The sequence below is a fragment of the Chanodichthys erythropterus genome, chromosome 16, assembly GCF_024489055.1.
Source record: "Chanodichthys erythropterus isolate Z2021 chromosome 16, ASM2448905v1, whole genome shotgun sequence".
Taxonomy (NCBI): Eukaryota; Metazoa; Chordata; class Actinopteri; order Cypriniformes; family Xenocyprididae; genus Chanodichthys; species Chanodichthys erythropterus.
The window spans coordinates 2,214,441-2,241,534 of NC_090236.1; the positions used below are offsets into that span (position 1 = coordinate 2,214,441).

At 39.2% G+C, this 27,094-nt stretch overlaps 1 protein-coding gene across 1 annotated transcript in view; it reads left to right on the top strand.

Moving 5' to 3' along the window:
* Positions 1 to 1,627: 1,627 nt before the first annotated feature.
* dsg2l (desmoglein 2 like) overlaps positions 1,628 to 27,094 on the top strand; it is a 57,048-nt gene continuing 31,581 nt past the window's right edge. Inside the window, exons 1-4 of the mRNA XM_067362538.1 lie at positions 1,628 to 1,767; positions 6,122 to 6,244; positions 6,585 to 6,740; positions 10,780 to 10,918. Of these exons, the coding sequence (XP_067218639.1) occupies positions 1,717 to 1,767; positions 6,122 to 6,244; positions 6,585 to 6,740; positions 10,780 to 10,918 (469 nt within the window). The 5' untranslated portion in view covers positions 1,628 to 1,716. The remainder of the gene's footprint in view (positions 1,768 to 6,121; positions 6,245 to 6,584; positions 6,741 to 10,779; positions 10,919 to 27,094) is intronic.

Below are 27,094 nucleotides of genomic sequence, written 5' to 3' on the forward strand. Positions count from 1 at the left end.
AAGAACAAAAGAAGGCAACTATGTATTTTTTATTTTTTTTTACATTGTTTATTTGTTGCTTTTTCTTGTTAGGCAGGGCCCGTCAAGCTTAACCTTACCACCCCGTCACACAAAATAGATAGGGAAAACTGTTTTTTATTCATTTTTTCACATTATTAATACAAAGAAAATTAAATTTCAGATTGAATGCATGTATGCTAGTTGAGAAACTTGACCACATGGGAGATTTGCGGACATTTTGTGATGAAATTTACCACCCCGTCACATACAAAATTTCATCCCAAAATGTCCCTCGATAAAAATCACGTTCTTGGGGGTAAAACTTTTTCTTTTTGGCAAGGTTCCCGTGGTAAAATGTGCATTCCAAGGGCTAAATAGCATGTTTTTGGGCTCACTTCAACCCGTGGACATGAAAAACAACCCACTGCAACAGTGTAAAAGTAGCCTAGCCCAATTTTGCGGGAAAAACACAGACTTGGCAACACTGTTTGGTTCATTAATTTACTCATTAACTCACTCACTACATATCACTCACACACTTTTTACTCAATTTAAAGTTTAAAACCAGCAGATCATATAGAGAAACACTTTGTCCATACCATCCCGTCACATAATTTACCACCCCGTCACATTTACCACCTCGTCACAGGGTCATTTTGTTAAAAGTTTATGGAAAGAAAATGAAATAGTACATAAATTAATGTTGAATTATGTTGTTGTTGTATGGACTGATCAGATACATTTAACTTTATTTGTATTTTTTCAGTGAATTAATTATTTCAGTACAAACAATGAGGCCATTGAAAGGTCAAATTCATATTTCAAGATTAAACATCTAAGAATAAAAAAATAAAAAATAAATTACAGACTTTCTATTGATGGTTTCCAAAAAAGGGACATTTTACTATTAGGAAAACATTAGATTTTAAAAATCAATTTCTTGTTTTACTACTCCAGTGGCATACATATTGTCCTTGACGGGGTGGTACAAGAATGGCTTCCTTGCCTGAATAAAATGATAATATAATAAAGATTTTGTGCCTGAGGTGGGAAAATGTGTTTTTTGGAGGACTAACATATCTTTCAAGTTGTATGTTTGTTTAAAAAAAAGTTTGCTCTTAATGAAAATTTTGAAAAGTGCAAAGTGGAAATGGCACCTGTTTCGTAGAATGACTCAATAGTTTTTTGTATGTATGTTGAACTGTATTAAAACCAAACCAAAAATCCTAATAATAAAATTAAATCCTAATATTTATTAATGTAAAATGTGAAACCCACAACAACAATAAAAAAAAAAAAAAAAAAAAAAAAAAAAGCACTGTCCCCGTTTTTTTAATTAATAGATAAAAACAAATTAGATTTTGGTGGTATTTTGACCACTCACATCGGAAATGTCCCCGGTTTTCATGTCAGAAATCTGGTCACCTTAGGCTATATGCTATAATTTTGTAATAATAATAATGAAAACCCCTCTATTAGAACTACAGTCTGTTTCCAAGGAATAAGAAAAGTCTGAACACACGATTTACTGTAACCTCCTACAGAAGAGTAATCACACGCACACAGAGAGAGAGAGAGAGTGAAGAGATAAAAGATTTCTCATACTCGGCATTCTTCAGTGTGCTGTGTGCTGCTGAAGCTCCTCCCACCGTTGACCGATAGTCAGTCAGTCCGTGTCAAAGTTCCGCGAGTAACGGCAGGAGCGGCGGCAGGATAATGGCGAAGCTCTTCGGGATTTCACTGTTCATAGTGCTGCTGGGTCTGGCGGTGAGAAAAAAGATTCAAATGTTTCCAGTGTTCATGTTGACATGAATATAATCTTAAATCTTTTGTCTTTATCCTGAAAGTTTCATTTGTTTCATATGGATTATTTTCTAAACACTCTATAAACATTCTTTCATCGATCTGTGTTAATAAGATAATTATTTTATGTATTGACTTACGTGCGTAAACGGCTGTTTTCCGTTAATGTTCACAACTTGTGCTTGTGTGGGTGTGTGTTTGTTCTCTCTGGTGGTCATTCTTACACAGATGTGTGATAGTCAGTGAGGGGATTATAAGTTATTAATGAACTCTGTGGCCTTGGAAATAAATAAATTGAAGAACCGTATATGTAGGCTATATGTTACACTAATACTGACTATGTTTTTATGGAGAAATACATTATTGGTTAAACTATCTCATTACCAGATTTCCAGAGGAAGAGAGCATAATCTTATTCAGGGTGGGAATTGCAGAGTTTGAGGAAGTCAAAACAAAACGGTGGCGGTCTTAATATCATTATCCTATTGTTTTTTTGTTTTGTTTTGTTTTGTTTTTTTAGATGTAGCCTAAGTTAGTGAATCATTATGGAAGTAAATTAATGCTATATGTTTTTGAAACAAAAAGCTTGTTGAATTGCACTAACTGAAATAAAATATTGCGTTGCATTTTAATGCATTGTGTTTTTAGGGCTTGCATTTTCATGGGCTGAAATTCAACATGGTTGTTTATTTAAGCTGTGAATATTTCAATTCAAAGCATTTCACACACATTTTCATTATTAAAAATTAAATTATCTATATTCACCTTTCAGATTTCACTTCCAAAATATTCAATCTGTTCAAAAATTCAACCTAATATTCGGCAGGCAATTTTTCGGTCCATTTTACTTTGCTTTACAAATTCGCTTCCACAAATTCAGTGGTTCAAATTCAACAGAAAATTTAACATTTCACATCCAGGAACTGCAGGAAAAGCAGTAGAGTATCGAGCATAATCTCCATCTGCTGTTAGTCAACATCACCAGCAGGTGCCGCTAGCGCGTGTTGTCGAAGAGCAGTGAGATGGGTAGAGAGAGTCATTCATTCATTAAAACGGACAGAAATGGAGCAAGCCTTAAGTGTGTGATGATTATCAGGGTCAGTATATATGCATAAAAGGTGATAAAGACACAAAAGTTGTGTTTACATTTAATTCAATTCTTTATAGTTACTCTCCTTGTGTTGCCATGTAAGCAGCTTTCTCTACAGTGAACGAGATTATAACATTATTCCCCAATGCTGATGTACATTTCGTTAAATCTGAGGTAGACATATAACTTTCATTAACTTTATATCGTGGCGCTGTGCTGTGATACTGAAATAAATACTTTGAATGTTGCGATCATATCGAGTTATGCAACCTGAATCGTAACAAAGCACTGTTCGCCAGAGGAGAACTTGCCTCCTGACTAAAGCTGTTTCCGAAACCGCTCACTCGTTCACTCATTCACTATTCCCTATATAGTGTATGGCATTTGAGTGCACTATATCTGCATGGAGTGAACGAAATGAAGTGATCGAATTCGGACACTGACGTATACACTGTGCGTCGGAGAGCTGGAGCTGTCGCAGAAACGGCTCGACGCGATAAAACAATTTTATCCTACATGTTACTTACATTATAAAATAATGTTAATAACAATAACAATCATAATGACTTTATTTTGTAATCATACATGCCTCCGTGCCAGCTTTGTAGTTTAATTGATTGTATAATTGGTTTGTCATGCTTAATATGGGTTCATAATCATTAAATACTATAAAATACTGTAAACAAAAAATAAACACATTAACAAGTGTACATTATTTCATGCATTTATTCTTTTTAATAAAGTTTTTTTAGTTTGTTATAAACTCTCACGCTCACAGATGAGGTGGTGTTTGAGCGCCCTCAGGCGACCGTTATGATTTGAATACGCTACTGATGATTAACGACAGTCCTCTCCGCATTGGATTTTGGGAAATAGTGCTTCTCTCTCAAATCAGAGAGAATTGTGGGTAAAAAGTAGTGAACGAATGTAGGGAATTAAGTCACTCACTTAGAATTCGGACACCACTACAAAATGGCCGACACCCGATATAGTGGACTATATAGTGGATAGGGAGCGGTTTCGGACACAGCTTAAGCCTTTTTTCTCCCAAGGTTTTTTTTTTCTCCATTTTAACACCTATTTGCCACTTGTTTGCCACCTGATGTCACCTGTTGGAGTTTAGGTTCCTTACCGCTGTCGCCTTTGGTTTGCTTAGTTGGGGACACTTGACTTGGCATTTGATATTCAACAGTGCTTTGATCTGCCTGCATTGACACTATTCTTTTAGAGCTGCTGTGCAGCCAAAATATATACCAATTATCACTGTAAAGCTGCTTTGACACAATCTACATTGTAATAAGCGCTATATAAATAAAGGTGACTTGACTTGACTGGGGTTTCCCACAATATGTCATACTCTAGAATTCCCATGCCCAGAACGTTTAACTTATCTTTATAGACTAAATACAGTGATATAAAGACCACCAAACTCAAATCTTATTGAGCAGGTTGACTCAGAATATGGACGCAAAGTTTGACGCTACGCATTTCCCAGTGAAATACTGGCATAAAGTTGGTTTGCCATTGGACATTAAATTTTTGTAAATTTAGGAACCGTCTCTAAAGTTACATGACATTTCTAATTTCAATAGCATTTGAAGAGAATGACTTACAGTCATAAAACCAACTGTAAAGTGTTCATGTGGGTATCAGGTATGATGCACACCGTCTAGATTCTTGATATAAAAAAAAAAAAAAATGTCAAGTCATATGTAAATATCGTTAAATATTTCACTTAGCCTACAGTATGCTCATACACAAAATATACCATAATTTAAAGCTCTATAGTATTTGAAGGGAATGAATTACAGTCAAGTAATTACATTAAGTGTTCATGTTGGTGTGATGCACAACTTTTAGGCTGTTGATAATATGAACTTATTCTGTAGGGAAAATAGGCCTAGTAATATTTGCACTTGATTTGACAACTTTTTTTATTAAATATCTAAAATCTACCATATACAGTATTTTAGATTGTTGATATTAAAATAAATATGAGCTCGTGTGGTGGTAAAATAAATAGCAAAATGTTTTGATTTTTTTATTTTATTAAATATAAAAAATGTAAAAGGTATGCATTATGCATGACACATACACAAGCACATTACAATTTATGACTGTAAGTCATTATCTTCAAATGATATTGAAGTTAGAAATGTGTACATCAATGTCATATGTAACTTTAGAGACAGTCCCTAAATTTGTGAATATGGACATCCAATGTCAAGCCAACTTTATGCCAGTTTTTCACCGGGAAACGCTTGGCATCAAACTTTGCACGTTACATCCATATTCTGAGACAACCTGGTTGCCTGTAGCCTATATAGTATAGTATAGGTGCGAGTTCGGTGGTCTTTTATATCACTGTATTTGGTATATATACCGATAAGTTAAGCGTTCTATATGTCCCAATGGCAGGGAAATCCTGGAGTTTGACATCTTGAGGGAAACCCCAGTACTGCAGCATAAAAAGTTAAAGAAAGTTATATGTAGGGAGGGTTGTAAGAAAATATCGATACACACGAATATTGTGATATTATGTTTGGCGGTACCGTATTGATTCTCAAAAACTCTGTATCGATTAGGACTGTGTATTGCCAAGAATTTGGCGATACGAATCACGTTACAGGGGTTACGATACGATATATAGTGATATATTGCGATACTGTAAGAAAGGTGATATAATTTGCGATATTTAGAAAAAACAGTCATAAAGAACATACCACCATATGCATAAAACCTTACAAACAACTTTATTTTATATAATCAATTCAGTATCGTTTGCATTTATATCACAATCACTATTTTGTGCAATCTAAGGGAAAATAGTAAAGTGACTGCAGGATTCTTTATGTGTATTATGTGTATATTCTTTATATTCTTTACGCCAGTCCCATAGTCATGGATTTATTGACAAAAAAAATTTTCCCCTTTAAAAGTTAGTGTATATTACAAGGAGACAACAGTGTCAGTGGAGTGTATGGTTGAAATGTAATATGAGAGGGATATGAAGGGGGGAAATCATGGTAAATATCAACTTGTGAACAGAATATTTATATTGTGCATAATTTCCTATCAAGCTGTAATTCTATTAAATTATGAAAAAAGTGTGAAATATTAATTGCATATATTTTGGATTCTTATATCTGTTTTACTGCTAAAAGCTTCTCCAGTGTATTTTATCACATTATTTAGGTAAAATAGACACATGCTTTTGTGTTTGTGTAGATACTAAAGACTTCAGCATCTGGAGGACAACAGAAGAAAATCAGACAGAAGAGAGAATGGATTGTTCCAGCCCACAAACTGAGGGAAAATGTTGATTATCGATATAAGGAGTACATAGCCAAAGTAAGATCTTCATTGTTTTTTTTTTTTATTTCTCTGCAGTGTTTTTTTTTTTTTTTTTTTTTTTTGGAAGGAATAAACACTTAAGGATTTTTAAATAAAAGAGCAACATGAAATAATGAGGTGATTTGTAAAATTAAAAAAAAAAAAAAAAGTCATAAGCACTTTTCCAAATGTTCTGCTACGAATTACCATTTCTAATATTAGGATCAGTAAACTCTACAAAAAAAGAAAGAAAAAAATGGTAGTTATAGATTATATAGTTATGTATGTGTGACTAGTACTGCCTTTTTTATTTAATAGATGCTCTAAAAAATAATAAATAAAGTGCATTTGATTTCAGATCCGTTCAGACGTGGAGACCAGGACAAGTATACGATATTCACTGACTGGACCAGGGGCTGACGAGCCACCCATCAACTTGTTCACTGTTGATAGAGAAAAAGGCTTGGTCAAGATCCATGGAGTGTTAGACAGAGAGAAAACTCCCGTATATAACGTGAGCAGCCCTTTCATCTTTCATGCATGATTATAAATGTTTATTGCATGGGTGTCTGTCTTTCCCTAACTAATCTATGACAGTATACTGATGACTCTATGAAAGATAGCAGCTAGCAGCAACATTTCACAGGAGAGCTGGATTTGGGATTGTCATGAAGTGATGAATGTCATGCATTCTGCCTAAATGACAGAATTACTAAATGAGGTGCAGCGCATACTAAAAACCCATAACTTGTATTTTCTTGCCATAGCACACTCTAAGAGAGTCGTACTGAGTGTGTATGCATGTATTTGTTATTACAAAGAAATCATGATTCATTAAAGGTGCTCTAATCCTGGGTGGAGTAACTTCCTGTTGACGTTTAAAGTGTTGTCAAACAAAACAGAGGCTAGCTAGACCCTCGCTCCTCCTCCTCCTCCTCCCCCTCCCCTCCGTGCTTCCTGAAACAGTCATGAACGCGCATTTAAAATCATTCTTGTCGGTTATAGGCTGGGGGCACTGTTTATGTTTCGTGGTCCAGGCTGCACCAGTTTGTTTTCATTGCCGTTTTTGGAGCTTGTGGCGACTACAGAGACAGGCAGCTAGCGGATAGTTAGGAGATGTTTGAGATGTTATGTGACAAAAAATGTTTTGGCCTAAAAACGCGTGACATCACTTAAACCACCTTTAATAAGTTTGAATTTAATTTGTCATGAAACAAAAGTTGCAATAGTCTTTTCTTCCCTATTGCGATCTATTGTCTCCTATTGTCACGATGTCTTGTGTTTGTTTCTTCTATGTGACCTAGTTTTCTAGTCTATCTTTCTCATTTAGTTCACCTGTTGTCAATTATATTAGCTCATTAGTTCCCTCGGTTATCTTGTGCCTAAATATTTCCTGTTTTGTTTAGTTCAGGGTTGGTCATCATCAATGTTAGTTAAGTTTATGTTTATTGCTATTTCCTGAGTATTCGAGTTTCCTATTAAAAGACTATTTTGCGAGATTACCTGTGTCAAGCCTCTTTGGATTCTAAATTGTGTGACAGAATGACGACCCAATAAAAAGTTTAAATAAGGACTTACCTGCATCGCCTCATCACCTATAATAACAGGCCGCTAGTGGAATACTTGTGGGGAATGCTACAGCAGGGCGATTCTTCATTTGACATCGGCGAGGGAGAGAGGGAGACGAGATCAATGCCTACTACAGACCGAGCGCTAGAGCCTGCCACCTGGGTCGCCTGGTCTGCAGATTCCTTTCCCTTCCGAGTCCCCACCCTGAAGGTTTAGCCATCCATGCTGGTCCTGTACGGCCATCTGGATACTCTGGTCCCATCTAGAAATCTTCCTCCTCCAATGTCCTCACCTGACTTCCTGGTCCCATCTCCTCCGCTGGTTTCATCCAGTTCTCTGGATCCATCGGTGCCACTGGTGTCGTCTTGCTCCTTGGCTCTGCCCTCACTGCTAACTGCATGCGGCCCATTGGATTCGCCTCGGACTTCCCGACCAAAAGCTTGGCATGAGGATTCCTCGGCATAACCTCAAGCCTCCAGGCCCATGTCTCCACCTTGGCCTGTCAACACGACGGCTCCGCCCTGTCTCTATGCTCCCTTGACTCCACCATGCTTCACCAGCCCTGGGACTCCTCCCGGCTTCCTCATCCCTCTGGATCAGCCTCAGTCAGTCATCGCTCTGCCTCCAAGCTCCGCCTACCGCCCATCTGATTTGTTAGGAATCATGAGTCCGGCCAATCAGTGCGGAATGCTGAAGGCACGGTCAGTTTTGCACTCTCACACCAAAAGGTGAGCACTAGCCAATTTGGGGCTGCAGTGATCACACATCAGTTGTCTCTCAAATGTAAGGTAGCAGCAGATGTTGCTGAAGTTGCAATAAATCACAATCCACTACACAAGTTGCAAAACACCTCAATAAAATCAGGGCCTGAATTCCGGCACAGAATCGCGGGTATTGCGCACAATTCTACACATTCCTGCAGGTTTCGCGATTATTAAGAAGGAAATTCCCGCAAACATTTATGCACTATAGCATGTAGATTGAATCCAAACATTATCAGAGCAGCTCAGTTATTTTAAATCTTTCTGTGAAACTTAGTTTCAAAAGCAGTTTGAGTGATTCAGCGGTACCAAATCTCCCTCTCTCTCAAAATGCGCAAATGGTTTCACATCCATAATATCCACATTGAGTTTGCTCTGCAAGCGAGCTGTACGCTGCAATATTTGCACACGTTTCAGATAGTTGATGGAATTGGCACTTGCACGTCATTTTAAGTCATGTCAATTAAAAAATACAAGCCATTTTAAAACATTAAGTACTCGCGAGCTTTCAAGAGACAGTCCTCGGTCATTAGATTATTATTATTATTAATGTTATTATTAACAGTTCTCAGCATTAAAGATATGTTTAAAAGCATTTAAAAGTTTTTGTCAGAGCCCTTGTTATTCCTAATTTTTAAATTAATTTTAATTTTTACACCAGACATATATCGGTTTAAAATATCGGTTATCGTTCTACTTGATCTGTAATAATCCCTGAAAAACACATATCGGTCGACCTCTATTCTGGTTCTCAACCCTCCACCCCTTCGGCTCAACCGGGCTTCTCTTTCCCTTCGGCTTCCCTGTTGTCCTCACTCCTTCCGGCGTCGCCTGGTCTGCCAAGCCCCCGTGTCCACTTCGGCCCAGCAAGCCAGCAGCTCCACCATGGGCTTCCGGGCCATGGATGTCACCCTGGTCTGTCGGCAATTCTGCTCTGCCTGACGCTCCTCGCACCCTGGTTCTGCCTCCATCAGTCAGTCCCTGGGTTCCGCCCAGCCCTTCAGTCAAAGCTCCACCCTGGTTCCTCCCACCATCTGCTCCACCATGGTGTCTCCACCAACGACCCCTGGTCCATCACCAGCTCCACTTCCAAAGCCCCCTCCCTCGCTAAACAGTTGGATGTTCAGTTACGCCATGAGGACGTGCCTTCTGGGATGGGGGAGTACTGTCATGATTATGTCTTGTGTTTGTTTCTTTCCTGTGACCTAGTTTTCTCATCTGTCTTTCACATTTAGTTCACCTGTTGTCAGTTATATTATATTTTGTGTATAAATACTTCCGGTTTTTCAGGGGTTGGTCATCTTCAGTTTTAGTTGAGTTTATGTTTATTTCTATTTCCTGAATATTGGAGTTTCCTGTTAAAAGACTATTTTGTATAAAATTTAGAACCAACTCACACTCAGAAATTCTGTTGGGCTTAGAAAATGTCATAAACGGTGGTTGTATTGATCTCACAAACATGGGGAATCAAACGAAAATAGTCTCCATTTGATAGCACATGCTATCGTGCTTGTGGATCAGAGTTCACACACTTAGACTGAGAAAAGGGAGGTTTTATGATATTCTGATATTTTTAGCACACCCTGGTTTATCCTCTCTATCAGGACTGTTTATCAAATTTGTGTTTAGTTTTATTGTATTGTTCCAACTGAATGCAGTTCTGAGGAACAGGACAAGGATATTTGTTATGATAGGAACAGGACGAGGATATTTGTTATGATACAGGGATGAAAGAGTAAGGGTGGCGAAATATGAATGCCTGTCAAGAAATGTCACGGTGCATGGTTGTAGATAAAGTATGAAGGAGAATCCAGTAAAGAGGCTTTAATCATAGGAACCAGGAGAAACACCATAAACACAAATGTGAAATACAGACGAGAACTGAAAAAGACTGAGGGAGAACACAGGGAATATACAAAGGGCAAACGAGGCTAATTAATAAGACACAGCTGGGACTGAGGAACTTCAGGGTAACCAAAGGAACAAACTAATGGCGGGAAAACTGAGAACAAAGAACATGTGACAAAAGGAAACATAAACAGAACCCTGACAATAAATAAGAATTTCTTTAGAATTTCTATTTAAGGTAGTGAATAACTGATCATAAAATTGAAGTTGCCAAAGAGATGATGAGAATATATGCAATTAAGAATATATGCCTTTTTTTGTTACCATAAACCAGTTTGAACATGTTGAAATGTTTGGTGTTTTTCTGTATTACAGCTTCGAGGGGTAGCCAAGTTTCTGAATGGGAGTTATGCTGAGAAGGATATTGACTTAAGAATCGTGGTGGAGGATGAGAACGATTGTGCTCCTGTGCTTAACTTCACAACTGGATCTGTTCCTGAGCTGAGCGCAAGAGGTACTGGGATCATTCATGATACTCATGGAATTGCCTCAATCATTTGAAGTGTTCAGAATGTTTGTAGTATCATATGGCTGATTTAATTGATTAAATGAAGAGTTGCATTATATTACATTCATGATTTGTTAGTCTAGTAGTAAAGTTTCATTTAGGGGACCTGGGTTCAAAACCACAACCTAAATGTGCATATAACATATCCATGACTCATAAATATAGCTGCAAGTCAAAAGACCTAAGAAACACAAAATAAAAATATTCTTTGTGAATATTACAAGCCAGTTCAATAAATTGGCTTGTGCTGCAAGTGGACATGATAGACAGTGATAAGCTATTTAATGAGCTATTGATTTATAACTATTTTATATTGAGCTAGAATTTAAATTTATTAGAATGTTAAATTTTCACTGACAAAATTTCTGCAGCCAAGTAGTTTTGTTTCAGTCGGCTGCCTAAAACAATGAACTTGGTGAATTAATCACTCTTTTAAATGGATTATTTTTAGAGAAGTCCAAAAGCACACTCACTGAATTGTTTGGGGCAGTTTTTCTCTCAGTAAAACAGCAACAAGCCACTTTAGAAAGCATGGTGCAAAAAGAGCACCGGATGACCTGTATTTTTGCATAAAATCAGTTGTAATGGCTGCATCATATAATTTGTCAGCGATGGGGGAAAAAAAGTCTTGATTAAAAAGAACACTTGCTTGTGCAACGTGTATATGACTATGCACTTGGAAAAGTCAAGTGAAGACATTTCCCAACTAAAAAGTATCTAAAAGTACAAAAATTTGCCATAACATTACCATGGCTTGACCCGGCAGGTGCTGTAAAACTTTTAAAATGTCTAAAAATTATTTTTTCAAAATGAAAAAGAAAAAAAAAAGTGTACAATTTGGTTACAATTTTTTTTACCCATTTATTATTTTTAATATGTTTATGTTTTTATATCACAAATGTCTAGCACAAGATATAACAAATGGAAAAAAATACATTAACACTACTTGGAAAAAGATAGGCCACGTTCTCATTTGGAAAATGCTTATGATGATTAAATACTACTAAAGTCCCTTACAGTTGCAAGAAAGAGTTTATGAACCTTTTGGATTTCTCAACTGATTAATCATAAAATGTAGTCTGATCATCTGATCATCATCAGCTTGATAACAGACAATAAACAAATAACAGACAAACAGATGTCACAGTGAGTTATTCACAGTGCAGGCTGAAAAAAGTAAGTGAATGCTTGACTTTAGGGTGCGAGCTACGGGGGAGCTAGAAAATGTGATTTGTGAAATTTTGGGGGGTCTCAAAAAATATTGACAATGTGTTATTTTGACGTGCAATTTCAGTTTTGTGTAATGTGATCATTGTGGATTATTATGTGTAAAATTGCAAAAAATATCATTCATTCATGCATGCATGACGGCGATTTAAACCTAATTCACTTCAATAAAGATAACTATATATGCTATTTTTGTCATGAGAATCAAGTTGTGGGGGCATTGCGGTGCAAATTCCATTCATGTTTAGTACATGTTAACTCAAAGATTTATAGAAAAAAATATAAACGGAGTTGTGGTTGATTCTGTGTTAAGGTAAGGCATGTTATTCGCAGTTATGTGTTGTGGCTGGGTTGTTATAGGTCTGCCTGATGCTTTGTTTATAGACTATTTGTGGGTGGATGTTTGTTGTTTCACCTATTAATTTGTGTCGATAAAGTATAATAGGGTAAATCCTGTATAGTGATTTATCCTATTTAGTGCTTGCATAAAGCAAGTAGTGCATACACTTGTAGCAGTTATGTATTTTTGTAGGATTTTTTAATTTTTTTTCATTTAGCAGATACTTTTACCCAAAGTGACTTTCACTTGAGAAATACAACAAGCGATCTTCAGAAAGCAAAAAACATGACAAGTGCCAGTAATACGAAGTTTCAGTCATCATCATTCAAGAAAGTATAATATAGAACAGGGAGGCATTAAGGAATAATGAGAGCATAGATGAAGAAATAGTGAAAGCATAGAGGGTTTTTTACTATTTACTATCACTGCAATTTAAAGTAACTGAATGCTTGATTGAATGCATCCTACAAATGGCATGTAACCTTTCAACGAACACACCTGTCTGTTATGATTGTAAGACACTTGTTTTTTAAGATCTCTCAGCTTGATTTTTTTCACAAATGTGTGCAGGCAGGTTTTCTCAGGCAGGTTTTCTCAACAACTTCCTCTTCCAAAACAGCAGATGACACTTTGCTATTGCTGTTTGCTATATGCTAGTCTCATAAGAGAGGCCCCGAAACATGCGGTTATAATAATAATAATAAACCTTATTTTACAGTACCTTTAAAAGTTGCACCTCAAAGTGCTTTACAAGAACATACAAATACAATGGAATAAGGGGGAATAAAAGATAGAAACATGCATCAAAACCCATTTCAAGACATATGCTGTATCGTGAATAAGTCACAGCTGAAGGGGTTGCAGGTTCTCCGCTTCGCGTGATGCCTAACAACGGCCTTCAGCCGTGACTTATTCACGATACAGCACAGCCTCGAGTACTTATCGCTTACATATTTAACATAATTTTTAATACAGGCCAATTTTCTATGGAGTTAATATTGTGCCATAATTAAACAAACAAATTCAGCATTTTGCAAACAAACACGATCTGCTTTGCAAAGGAAAACTCGACTCGCAAACAAACAAAGTGATGTGCAAATACAAAGGTCAGTTTGAGCGAAAACGCAGAGTAACAATAACATGTATTGTGTTTTACAAATATAAATAAATAAGCCTACATCATATGTCACAAATAAATACAAACCACCCTACAAATGGCATGTAACCTTTGAACAAATACCAAATCTAGTGCATACAACCACACACCTCTCTGTTATGATTGTATGATGCTTGTCTTTTTATAAGATGTCTCGGCTTGATTTTCTCACAGATGTGTTCAGGCAGGTTTTCTCACAAATGTAGTTGAGCAACTTCCTCTTCCAAAACAGCAGATGGCGTTTTTTATGGGTCAATTAACACTAGTCTCACAAGAGAAGCCCTGAAACATGCGTTTATAATAATAATTATAATAAGCTTTATTTTATAGTGCCTTTAAAAGTTGCACCTCAAAGCCTTTACAAAAACATACAAATACAATGGAATAGGGGAAATAAAAGATAGAAACATGCATCAAAACACACACACACACACATATATATACATACATATACACACACACACTATATATATATAAATATAAAAACAAATGTTTACAAGAAGTTTTCAGCTGACGAAAATGAGTGGTGAACGCGAGTATGATGATTTCTGATGCTGAAAATTCAGCTTTGATCACAAGAATAAAATTACATTTTAAAAATTTTTTTTTATATATACAGTTACTTTAAATTGCAGTAATATTTCACAGTATTACTTCATTTTATTTTATTTTAGATCAAATAAATAAATTTAGATCAAACAAATACAGTTCTACTTTCAAAACATTCAAAAAACCTTAATGTTTACAAACTTTTGACCAGTACTGTACATGCAGTGAAGATAATCAATGTAAGCGTTGCCTGAACAAAATTTGTGTGGCTATTATTGATGTTTAAATGAAAATGAAAAGAGGCAGATTGGTGTTTTATAACATGTTTTGTATAACATGTTGCTGGCAGTTACACATACATTGATAACTGGAGTAGCCAGAGCGAACCGAGTGATGTTATTAAGATTGCTGCTGTTGCATTTTGCAGATAATGTAGAATTACCAAACTTTGTATACTTGCTATTGAGAAACTCACCTGTTTACCACTCATTTTCATCAGCTGTAAACTCCTTGTAAACTTATTTTCTATACGTGATTATTTTGTTTATATATATATATATATATCTCTGGAGACATAGGCCCTGTCCCAAATGGCGCACTTCATGTGGACTTTCGGTCTGGTGGGCTTAAATTGCGCGTGCTCGCCGAGTCTACGAGTCCGTAGGCCATCCCATTCAGCATTTTTAGCGTGTTCAGCAGCGCCCCCTTTGTACCCTTGAAGCAGTCTTCCGCGAAGCCCGCATAGATGCAGGCTCCGCACACTTTAACTACCCAGGAATCATTGCGAAAGGCCAGTTAGACAACGGATGGGAGGAGATTTCGCTCAAGAACAAAAGATGACATGGCTGAGAAGAAAATATTTAAGTGTAGGTATCATTACGTTTTTTTTTTTTTTTGACCTAGGTGTACATTTTACCAGTTGTTACCTACAGTTTATACAAACATTATGGTCATTGACCAGTGGTTGATATCTCAAACATAATAATAGCACGTTGAATAATACGATCGCATTATGATTCATTAAATAAATAGAACCGAATGTCAGGGCTTTACTGAGTCATATGTAAACCTAGTATTTATATTTAAACCTGTAAATTCATCTGAAACTCACTCACATGTTTATTATGTGTTAAAATTGTAATCTTAGTTCAAATGAAACATTATGTATTATTACAACTGTATACATTATTTAAATAAGCATGTATATATTGTCTAATGCCCAGGTGGCATAAGCAAAAGCAGGCTGTGTAGTTGACATAGAGATAATATTTTGCAAAAGAAAAGAAACCTGTTCTTAATGCTAAATATGATCCCCGAACCTGCAGCTCCTGTCAAAAAACAACCAGACCGTTATTTCTGGTGTGACGATCGAGTCCCAAAAATGGCTCTCAATGCGCCCTTGTGGACTCGCGCCAAGGGCCCTATAGGTGTTCTTGGACCCAGGTCTGTACGTCACCTTGAACTGGAAGCGAGTAAAGAACATTGCCCACCGAGCCTGGCGAGGGTTAAGCCGTTTGGCTGAGCGGAGGTACTCTAGATTTTTATGGTCAGTGAGTACCGTGAACGGATGTTGGGCTCCCTCCAACCAATGACGCCATTCTTCCAGCGCCGCCTTCATTGCTAGCAGTTCACAATCTCCCACATCATAATTACGTTCAGCCGTGGATAACTTTCTGGAGTAAAAAGCACAAGGAAACATTTTCTCTGGGGTATCTTGGCGTTGGGAGAGAGTGGCACCAATGCCCATGCTGGAGGCATCAACCTCTACGATGAAGGGCCTTTCAGGATCGGGATGACGGAGTATGGGAGCTGTAGTGAACCGTTCCTTCAATCCTTTAAAAGCCGCCTCTGCCTCTGGGGACCAGTGCAGCCGAGATGTGTGCCGCTTAGTCATGGAAGTTAAAGGGGCTGCAACGCTGCTGAAGCCTCGTATAAACCGCCTGTAGAAATTAGCGAAGCCCAGGAATCTCTGTAGTTCCTTTAGCGTGCGTGGTTTCGGCCAGTCCAGTACGGCTTTCACCTTCGTATCATCCATTGCGATGCCACCTTGACTGATAACATACCCCAGGAGGGAGGTTGAAGTCTGGTGGAACTCACACTTCTCTGCTTTTGCGTATAACTGGTGTTGGATGAGTCTTTGTAGCACGGCCCGAACATGTGTATGTTGTATGTGTTCTTCTAGTGTATTGGAATATATGAGGATGTCGTCGATGTTCAACGGTTCAACATGTCTCTGAACACATCATTAATGTAGGATTGGAAGACGGATGGACTGTTGGAGAGCCCGAACGGCATAACAAGGGTCTCATAGTGACCGGTGGTTGTGGAGAATGCCGTCTTCCATTCGTCCCCCTCACGTATCCGAATGAGGTTGTAGGCACAGGGGAGGTCGAGTTTCGTTAAGTATTTGGCTTGTCTTAGTTGCTCCAGAGCGGCAGGCACTAATGGTAGTGGGTAGCGAAACTTGACTGTGATCTCGTTCAGACCTCGATAGTCAATGCAGGGTCTCAGTCCTCCATCCTTTTTTTTAACAAAGAAGAACCCTGATGATGCTGGGGACGTGGATGGTCGAATAAAACCTTTGGCTAGTTCCTCCTCAATGTAAGCTTTCATGGCCGCGGACTCTGGTTGTGACAGGGGAAAAATTCTGCCTTTAGGAGGCAATGTGTCGGGTAGCAAGTCTATAGCGCAGTCTGCAGGTCGGTGAGGTGGTAATTCTGTAGCCTTTTGTTTGCTAAAGGCTATGGCCAGGTCTGTGTACTCAGCTGGGATGTCAAGCTGTCCAGGGATGGTTTCCTGTATTTCCACAGAGCGAATGGGTAAAGGAGTGACGTGTTTTAAACAGTTTTGGTGGCAAAGAGTGTCCCACTGCTGAATTTGACTCTCCTTCCAGGAGATATGCGGGTTATGGATACGAAGCCACGGTATACCAAGGATGATGGGGTTGTTAGGTGAGTGGATGACGTAGAAGCGGATGGGTTCTTGATGAAGGATTCCTACTTGGAGTTTAAGTTCGTCGGTGATATGAGCGATCTTTCCTCCTCCAATGGGCTTCCCGTCTAGCGCCTCCACTGTTAAGGGAAAGTGGCAGTCCGTTAAGGGGATATGGTGATCTTTAATGAACGTGTCAGACATGAAGTTTCCCGCAGCTCCAGAATCCAGCAGGGCGTGAGTGAGTATGTTCCGTTCATGAAAAGTGATCTGGACAGGAATTGAGGCAGTTAGATGCGTAATCAGAGGGAAGAGGAGAACTCACCGCCCGGGAGCTGGTTGACGTGGGTCGAACTGGACAGTTAGCCTTGACGTGGCCAGCCTGGCCGCAGTACAGACAGAAATGCATCTGCCGTCTCCTCTCTCTTTCCTCTGGCAGAAGTGGAGTGTATCCGATTTGCATGGCCTCAGGGGTAATGTTGGTTGCGCTGGGACTCCTTGCAGGACGCCTGGTACGAAGGAGATTATCAATGTGAATAGCAAGTTCGATAAACGTGTTTAGTGAGCTTCCCTCATCGCGGCAAGCGAGTTCTGCTTGTAATTCCAGCGATAACCCTCGACGAAACAGCAGTTTCAGTGTATCCTCCACCCAGTTAGTTTGAGCTGCTAGAGTGCGGAATTGCAGGGCATATTCAGCGGCAGTTGCTTTACCTTGCGTGAGAGAGATTGACTGGTCACCCGGACTCTGGCCGCCTGCAGGATGTTCGAACACCTCTCTGAATTGTTGCAGAAACTCAGCGAAAGTGGGGAATACAGAGCTGTCATTCCTCCAAACAGCAGTAGCCCAGTCCAAAGCCTTACCCGTCAGTAAAGAGCAGACAAATGATATTCTACTCGTCTCAGTGGTATACAGAGAGGGCTGTTGATTAACATACAGGGACCACTGTGGCAAAAAGCCCTTACATTTGGCCGGGGTACCGTCAAACTTCTCGGGAAGGGCCAGGTGGGGATTGACAGCGGGAGGTGACGGGAATGTTGGTGTGGCAGACGCCGTGGGAGGCAGCGTGGCGACCTCGGCGGGGTTGAGCCGTAGGCCCTTCAGTGTCTTTACTAATTCCTCCGTTAATGAAGTTAGTCGACTCAGCTGATGGTGATGCATCGCTAGCTGGTTGGCTTGAGCTGAGAGCTCGGAGGAAATCTGTATTAGAGCTGCTGGATCACTGAGTGGCGAAGTCTTCTGTAGTGAAGGGTCAACAGAGTGCGGATCCATTTGCAGCTTTTTATTAAAACACAGCAGTGTTTACAAACAAGGGCAAAGCAGTACCGTAAACAGGGACAGGCAGGGGTCGAGGCTGGCAGCAGAGAATCAGAGTCGGGTCAGAGGCAGAGATCAAGACAGGAGGCAAACAAACACAGTCCATGGTACAGGCAGAGATCGGGGTAGGCAGCAAAGGTTCAGCAGAGAGTAACAGTCCAAGTAACAACGAGATAACAGTCCAGGGAATAATGCTCAGAAATGACCACCGTAGCAAATCAAGACTTTGCGATGTTTGAATGCAAGTGTGTGTGTTATATAGGGTGTGTGTGATGCCGTGCAGGTGTGTGTGCAATCAGTCCCAGGAATGAGGGCCTATGGGTAATGGAGTCCGAATGAGATTCAGTATTCCGGTGATGGTTCCCTCCGGCGGTCTGGAGGATGAGACGAGGGAGCCACATTCATGACAATAGGTCTGCACTACATGACGTCACCAAAGTGTGGACTCTGAGGAAGTCCAAAAGTCCGGAGTGTGCCATTTGGGACAGGGCCATAGATTTACCCATAGCAAAGCACAATCTGCTGTTTTGGAAGAGGAAGTTGCTCAACTGCATTTGTGAGAAAACCAAGCCGAGAGATCTCATATAAAGGCAAGTGTCATACAATCATAACAGACTGGTATTTGTTCAAAGGTTACATGCCATTTGTAGGATGGTTTGTATTTGTGAAATATGATGTAGGCTCATTTATTTATATTTGAAAAACACAATACATATATTTGGTACTCCTCTGCGTTTTCGCTCAAACTGACCTTTGTATTTGCACATCACTTTCTGTTCGTTTGTTTAATTATGGCACAATATTAACTCCATAATTTTCTGTCCAATTTTTGTTTTACTTTAGTATTAGTATTTACTTTAGTAAAGTGTGTTTTTTTTTTTATATATATATGGCTTGTATTTTTTTCTTAAATTCAGATTCAGTAAAATTATTGAATTTAAATAAAAGTCTAATAATAATACAATTATACAAAAAAAAAACTAATTTAAAATAATAAATTAATAATTATTTTATTACGATTTCATTTTTTTTGGTCAAGTGCATCCAGAATTTTTGGTTTTCATTTCATTTCAGTGAAAACCAAAATTTTCATTTCAGTGCATCCCTAATTATCGCCTTATATATTTTAAATATTTTAATAGTTGATGTCACAAGCCTGTCTGCCCCCCTCTTTACTGTGCCCATCACACCCATTTTATATCACTGTCCCCTCCTCACCTCTCTCAAGCATTCCAAACAGTGAGTCATGCTCTTATCAGTCTATAACCAAGGCTAACTGGAGCATGATGCCTGTTTCACACTGGATGCACAAGCAGTGTGGAGGCAGCGCAGAAGCTGTGCGCATGCAGAGCAGGAGCAGCACACGGCAATTGTGCTTTCACACTGGCAGCGTTTGTTGCGTTCAGCTGAACCGTGGCTTGTATACTGCAAATACAGACGAGTATTGTTCATTCTGTCACATTTTTCAGTGTTTTTCTCCGACCAGTGTCTGTCACTGTGCTTTGATTTATGATGTCCCACACACATATGCATATAACAAGCTGTAAATAGGTAGCTTACGTGACAAAAGTAAAGATTTGTCTCTAGTTTTAATCATTTAAACAGGCCTTTGAAGTTTAGGCAAAAAACTGGCAGTGATGCGTTTTTATGTATTTTGTTTATTTTTTCACGGCGCTGAATGTCATATGGTTATTGTGAAACACAAAACACCTCACATGATGTTATGGTGAAATTTGTTTCGTTTTTTTATTTGATTGTTAATCAGGTCAATTTTGACACTGCACTGTGGCTTTAATTCAGCATAAGTGGTGCAGCAAAAATAGACTTTGCTTCGAAACGGTTGCAGCAATGCCACATCTGCTCTGATCTGGTCTGAATGCTCTAATCTGTTAACATGGGCGCCGAAAAAAAAATGCGCTGCTCACGCTCTCTTTAGCATAACCTGATATTGCTGAGTTCAACATGTTCCTGGGTCAACATTTTTGTTGATCCTGGAACAACATTCAAATCATCCAATCAGATTTCAGGGACAAGTTTACAGATTATGTCAAGTTTAGGCTTAAAATCATGAATTGGTGCTTCTATATCAGTGTTATTCATCTATCTTTTCCCTCTGAGTTTTGGGATAACTTATGGGTAGGGTTAGGTTTAGGGGTAGGAATAGGGTTAAGACTAAATTTTCAGACTAGAATGTTGTTCCAGGATCAACAAAATATGTTGACCCAGGAACGCATGTAACTCAGCAATATCAGGACGTGCCTCTCTTTACGCATTTGGTGTGAATCCGACCTGAGAGCTGTGTGCTGGAAAGTACATGTTGCTGCTGTCACTTTCCATAGCTGATAACATTTGCAAAAACCCTCGACATAACAAAATCCAGTGCTATATTGGCAGTCCCCCACAGAAGGACATTTGGACACAATGAAGGAGGTATGAACAGCCTCCCTACTTAGAACCTGTTTGGTGGATTTTAGGTTTTAGTAGCTATGTTTACATTTAACCAAATAATCCATAAGTATTAAGACTGATGGCTCAATTAGATTGAAAAACCTTAATGTAAACAAGCTAAATCCAAAATAAATGATATAAAAATATGTTGTGCACATGCTCAGTGCCGTGATGCATATGTTTGCACACATTGCGAGGTCTTGTATACTCTGGTTACACTTCTGAGCGCTTCTTATTGTTATTGTCTGCTTGTTATTTACCCTGTCTGTTCCCCGTCTACGATTCCCTGCTGCCTGCCTTTGGACTGTGCATTGTTTATTAATGGTGCTTGCCATAGGCAAAGCTCCATTCTTATTATTGCTCATACTTATTAATGGTGCTTGCCATAGGCAAAGCTCCATTCTTATTATTGCTCATACTTATTATTATAATTATTTTTCTGGACAAAAGTTTGGCGCGCTACTCCTCCCACAGTTTTTGTCCTAGACCAATGAATCAGGTGTCAAATCGACCGGCTTATTGAGGAGACCTGTGCTATGACTTTTATAAGCGATCGGGTGTACGATGTTCGTCCAGCGGGCGAAAAAGTAGCGAAAAAAATCCCATAGACTTTGCATTGCGACAAATTTTGACGAGTTATTGCTCCGAGTGAGAATTTCGTAGAAACATGTGGGTTACCACGTTTGAAGAGGCTAGCAAGCTCTGTCAGGCCATACCTCAAAACTGGGTGTAAGTTGTACCCCTGGGGCGCAAGAGCTGCCCAAAGTTGCCCCATAGACATACTATGGTGAAGCCGTGCCCATGAACCAGGAAGTACTGTGTTTTTCCTACTATGGGAAATTACATAGGGATTTTGTATTGAACATAACTCTGGATCACAATGTCTTAGAGACAAGGGGGTGGGCTCATTTTACTCAGGCAACCAATCAGTCTCTCAGGATCATTGTGAAGCTATCAAGCCACGCCCTAGCAACCATATAGAGCACCATAGCAACAAGTTCCATAGACTTCCATTGAAAAAGATCAAATGAATATCTTTGGATAGGAGTGTCATAGAAACATGAGGGTGGGCTCATTTGACTCGGGGCAGCAAACGGCCAATCACGAATCACCTTCAACACTTCATAGCCACGCCCTAGCAACCATTTAGAGCACCCTAGCAACCCAAAGCATAGAGGGGATATCTTCAAATCTGAATATCATACAGGCATGGGGGTTGGTTTATATCATTCATACTGGCAAGCAGCCTTTGATGTATCATCATTGGCAGCTGCCAAGCCACTCCCTAGCAACCAAACAGAGTACCCTAGCAACCGTTTTTCAAGATGTATATCTCTGCATCAGAACATCGTACAGACATGGGGGTTGGTTTATATTGTCAAGCAGCCTTTGGAGTATCATCATTGGCAGCTGCCAAGCCACTCCCTAGCAACCAAACAGAGTACCCTAGCAACTGTTTAGCAAGACCTATATCTCTGCATCAGAGCATCATAGAGACATGGCGGTTGGCTCTTTTGACTCATGCTAGCAATCTGGACTTCCAACATGATACACATGCTAGCAGTGAATAGCTACATGCTAATAGTGATTAGCTTAGGGTTTAAACATGACACAAACTAGTGAAAATGTGTTAGCATGATGATAGTAGCATGCTAATCATGTTAGCAAACATGCTAATCATGTTAGCATGTTGTTAACATTATGCTAACATGGTTAGCATCTTGCTAAAAACATGTTAACAGTATGCTACGGGTGTTAACATCATGGTGGCAACATGCTAATCATGTTAGCATGTTGCTAGCATTATGCTAACATGATTAGCATCTTGGTAAACACATCCTAGCAATATGCTAAGGGTGTTAGCATCATGCTACCATCATGCTAATCAAGAGTGCCGAGTTTTGCCACTGCAAGCACCATTCACATTTTCTTCAGGAAATGTACATTCTAGTTATTATAATTATTTTTCTGGACAAAAGTTTGGCGCGCTACTCCTCCCACAGTTTTTGTCCTAGACCAATGAATCAGGTGTCAATTCGACCGGCTTATTGAGGAGACCTGTGCTATGACTTTTATAAGCGATCGGGTGTACGATGTTCGTCCAGCGGGCGAAAAAGTAGCGAAAAAAATCCCATAGACTTTGCATTGCGACAAATTTTGACGAGTTATTGCTCCGAGTGAGAATTTCGTAGAAACATGTGGGTTACCACGTTTGAAGAGGCTAGCAAGCTCTGTCAGGCCATACCTCAAAACTGGGTGTAAGTTGTACCCCTGGGGCGCAAGAGCTGCCCAAAGTTGCCCCATAGACATACTATGGTGAAGCCGTGCCCATGAACCAGGAAGTACTGTGTTTTTCCTACTATGGGAAATTACATAGGGATTTTGTATTGAACATAACTCTGGATCACAATGTCTTAGAGACAAGGGGGTGGGCTCATTTTACTCAGGCAACCAATCAGTCTCTCAGGATCATTGTGAAGCTATCAAGCCACGCCCTAGCAACCATATAGAGCACCATAGCAACAAGTTCCATAGACTTCCATTGAAAAAGATCAAATGAATATCTTTGGATAGGAGTGTCATAGAAACATGAGGGTGGGCTCATTTGACTCGGGGCAGCAAACGGCCAATCACGAATCACCTTCAACACTTCATAGCCACGCCCTAGCAACCATTTAGAGCACCCTAGCAACCCAAAGCATAGAGGGGATATCTTCAAATCTGAATATCATACAGGCATGGGGGTTGGTTTATATCATTCATACTGGCAAGCAGCCTTTGATGTATCATCATTGGCAGCTGCCAAGCCACTCCCTAGCAACCAAACAGAGTACCCTAGCAACCGTTTTTCAAGATGTATATCTCTGCATCAGAACATCGTACAGACATGGGGGTTGGTTTATATTGTCAAGCAGCCTTTGGAGTATCATCATTGGCAGCTGCCAAGCCACTCCCTAGCAACCAAACAGAGTACCCTAGCAACTGTTTAGCAAGACCTATATCTCTGCATCAGAGCATCATAGAGACATGGCGGTTGGCTCTTTTGACTCATGCTAGCAATCTGGACTTCCAACATGATACACATGCTAGCAGTGAATAGCTACATGCTAATAGTGATTAGCTTAGGGTTTAAACATGACACAAACTAGTGAAAATGTGTTAGCATGATGATAGTAGCATGCTAATCATGTTAGCAAACATGCTAATCATGTTAGCATGTTGTTAACATTATGCTAACATGGTTAGCATCTTGCTAAAAACATGTTAACAGTATGCTACGGGTGTTAACATCATGGTGGCAACATGCTAATCATGTTAGCATGTTGCTAGCATTATGCTAACATGATTAGCATCTTGGTAAACACATCCTAGCAATATGCTAAGGGTGTTAGCATCATGCTACCATCATGCTAATCAAGAGTGCCGAGTTTTGCCACTGCAAGCACCATTCACATTTTCTTCAGGAAATGTACATTCTAGTTGGACTTATGATTGTTATCTGCCAGCCCTGACCTATTGCCTGTACCTCGACTGCGATTCTGCCTACTCTTTGCCATACCTGTTTGCTGTTGTTCCACCATTGCCTGTTTGATGATGAACTCAGTCTAATTAAGCTTGCTCTCACCTCGTGTCACTGGCGGTACGCAGGGAAGGAAACCATAGGCTGTTTTTTTTTGAATGGATGTCAATGGATGAGAGGCTTCACTATGCTGATTAAACAGCTTTTGTGGGGAAATAGCTGATCGTTTAATTAAACGACAGCCTGTTTGCTAATCTTCAGCATGTTTTATACTAAACAATACTTTCGTTGGGAACTATATGTAGATTTTAGTTTGATTAAAAATGTATTTTTTTTAAGAGATGGCAGACTAGGGAATGTTGCGACTGATGTCACTGCTATTACACGATAGGCTGAGAGGTGCCGCACGTGATTAAGTTAGCCGTTAACGCGTTCTCCAATGGTAAGAGATACAGACCCTCTCACTAGTGATGTGACATTTGAATCGAGGCTTCGGAGCTTGTGTCGAGCATAAATGGGCGTGCCAGATGAAGCCTTGAATCGAGGCCAATGACAAACGAAGCCTCACTTTCTAACCAATCACGTGCGTGATTCACTTTGCGTATTGGAATGCTCGAACCCCCAGATCTTACTTTATGAGTCATTCAGACAAATTCAATTAAATTTTAAGATACCCAGTTATACAAGTAACATGAATACAAATTATTTCAGGAAAATAAAATATTTGCCATCTGAAATTCATTTGTGTACATTTATTCCTCTGTTACATCATATTGATAATCATTCTGGCATTAAATGCCATAGTTTAATGGGTACATTAATTTATCATTGAGAGAAATTCAACACACACGTGCGCGTGCACTATTAGGCTTTTATTTGAACGCATAACATGAAACTGTGTGGTGGCTGCTTCGTCCGAAGCTTGTTTCACAGGGTTTTAACTGCTTTATTTTTTACTTAACACCAGACGGCGCGGTTTTCGACACTCTCGAAGCTTTGAATCTTTTCCCAAAACAATGAGGGAAAAGCCTCAGTGCTTCATGAGGCTTCATTTGCCCATCACTACCTCTCACCTCCCTATTATATACAATCTCGGTTAAATATCTTATACAGGAAGTGAACTAGTGGCACAGGAAGTTAAATTAGAATTCTGGTGATGGCTCCCTCTTGTGGAAGGGATGAAAGATTCATGGACTGAGACTACAGTCATCTAGAGAAAATTACAATTATACTTGACATTATCATGGTGGCTTTCTGCACTTCTGATTTGAATTCATTTTGATGTAATTAAAAAAATTAGTGCATGTAAACTTAGAGAAGCATACTCATGCTTTTGTATTTTATACAAATCTGGATATACAGCTATGGAAAAAATTAAGAGACCACTTAACATTGATTTCTGAACTTGGAGTGGTCTCTTAATTTTTTCCATAGCTGTATATATATGTGTGTGTGTGTGTGTGTGTATATGTGTATATATATGTATATATGCATTTAGTATTCAACCTTTTTGCTTCACTGATGAACTCCAGATTCTTGTGATCTTAATGGTTGCATCTTCTTAACTTTGTTCGTAACTGGCTATTCCAGAGACTGCCTTGACCTTATTGATGTCCATAGCCATTTCGCTTGTTCAAATGCCAGAGAAAAAAGAAGAAAAAAAAAAGTGACATGAAATTCACGCTTCTCTAACTACACATTGATTGTTTGTTAGGAGATACTGTTGCATTTTCACGTGTTGAAAATATTCTGCTCTGGAAAATTAAGATATCATCCAGCTACACACATACATAGCAGTAAAGCATGTCAAGAATGCCATTATTCAGAAGTCTGCTGGGCTGTTAGAGAGGCCAAAGGGTATGACTCCATAATCATACTCGAAAGTCAGCAGGGGGTATTTATTATTTAAGGTAGCCAAGCCATGGGGCAAATTCCAATCGGAGATGAGCATCCCTATGCCCTACTCAGTCCAAAGGGCAGAGCCCTTGAAGTTGTGACTTTGGAGGGAGCAGGGCACTTTGGAACTCACTTGGCAAAGGGAGCAATGAAAGACCACGTAATTTCGTCATTAGCTTCACATAACAATGTAGCATAACAATGCTAGGCAGCGACAATAGGATATCTTATTTCTCATAATATGGTCTAAATCAGTGGTTCTCAAACCTGTCCTGGGGACCCCCCACCACTGCACATTTTGCATATCACCCTCATCTAACACACCTGATTCAAATCATCAGCTAATTAGTAGAGACTGCAAGAGTTGAATTGGGTGTGTTAGATGAGGGAGACATGCAAAATGTGCAGTGGTGGGGGGTCCCCAGGACAGGTTTGAGAACCACTGGTCTAAATAATGATACAATATGATACAAATAAAAAAAAGATACATTTTTAAAATAAGCTTTATATGTGTATCTGTGTGTGTGTGTGTGTGTTACCAATCTGCTCTTAACTTTATAAGTTAAAGGGATAGTTAACCCAAAAACTCAACCTCAAGCCATCCTAGGTGTATATGACTATCATCTTTCAGATGCGCACAGTCAGAGATACATTTAAAAATATCCTTGCTCCTCAAAGCTTTGTAATGGTTGTGAATGGGGGGCCACATTTTGAAGCAAATATAAATGCATCCATCCATA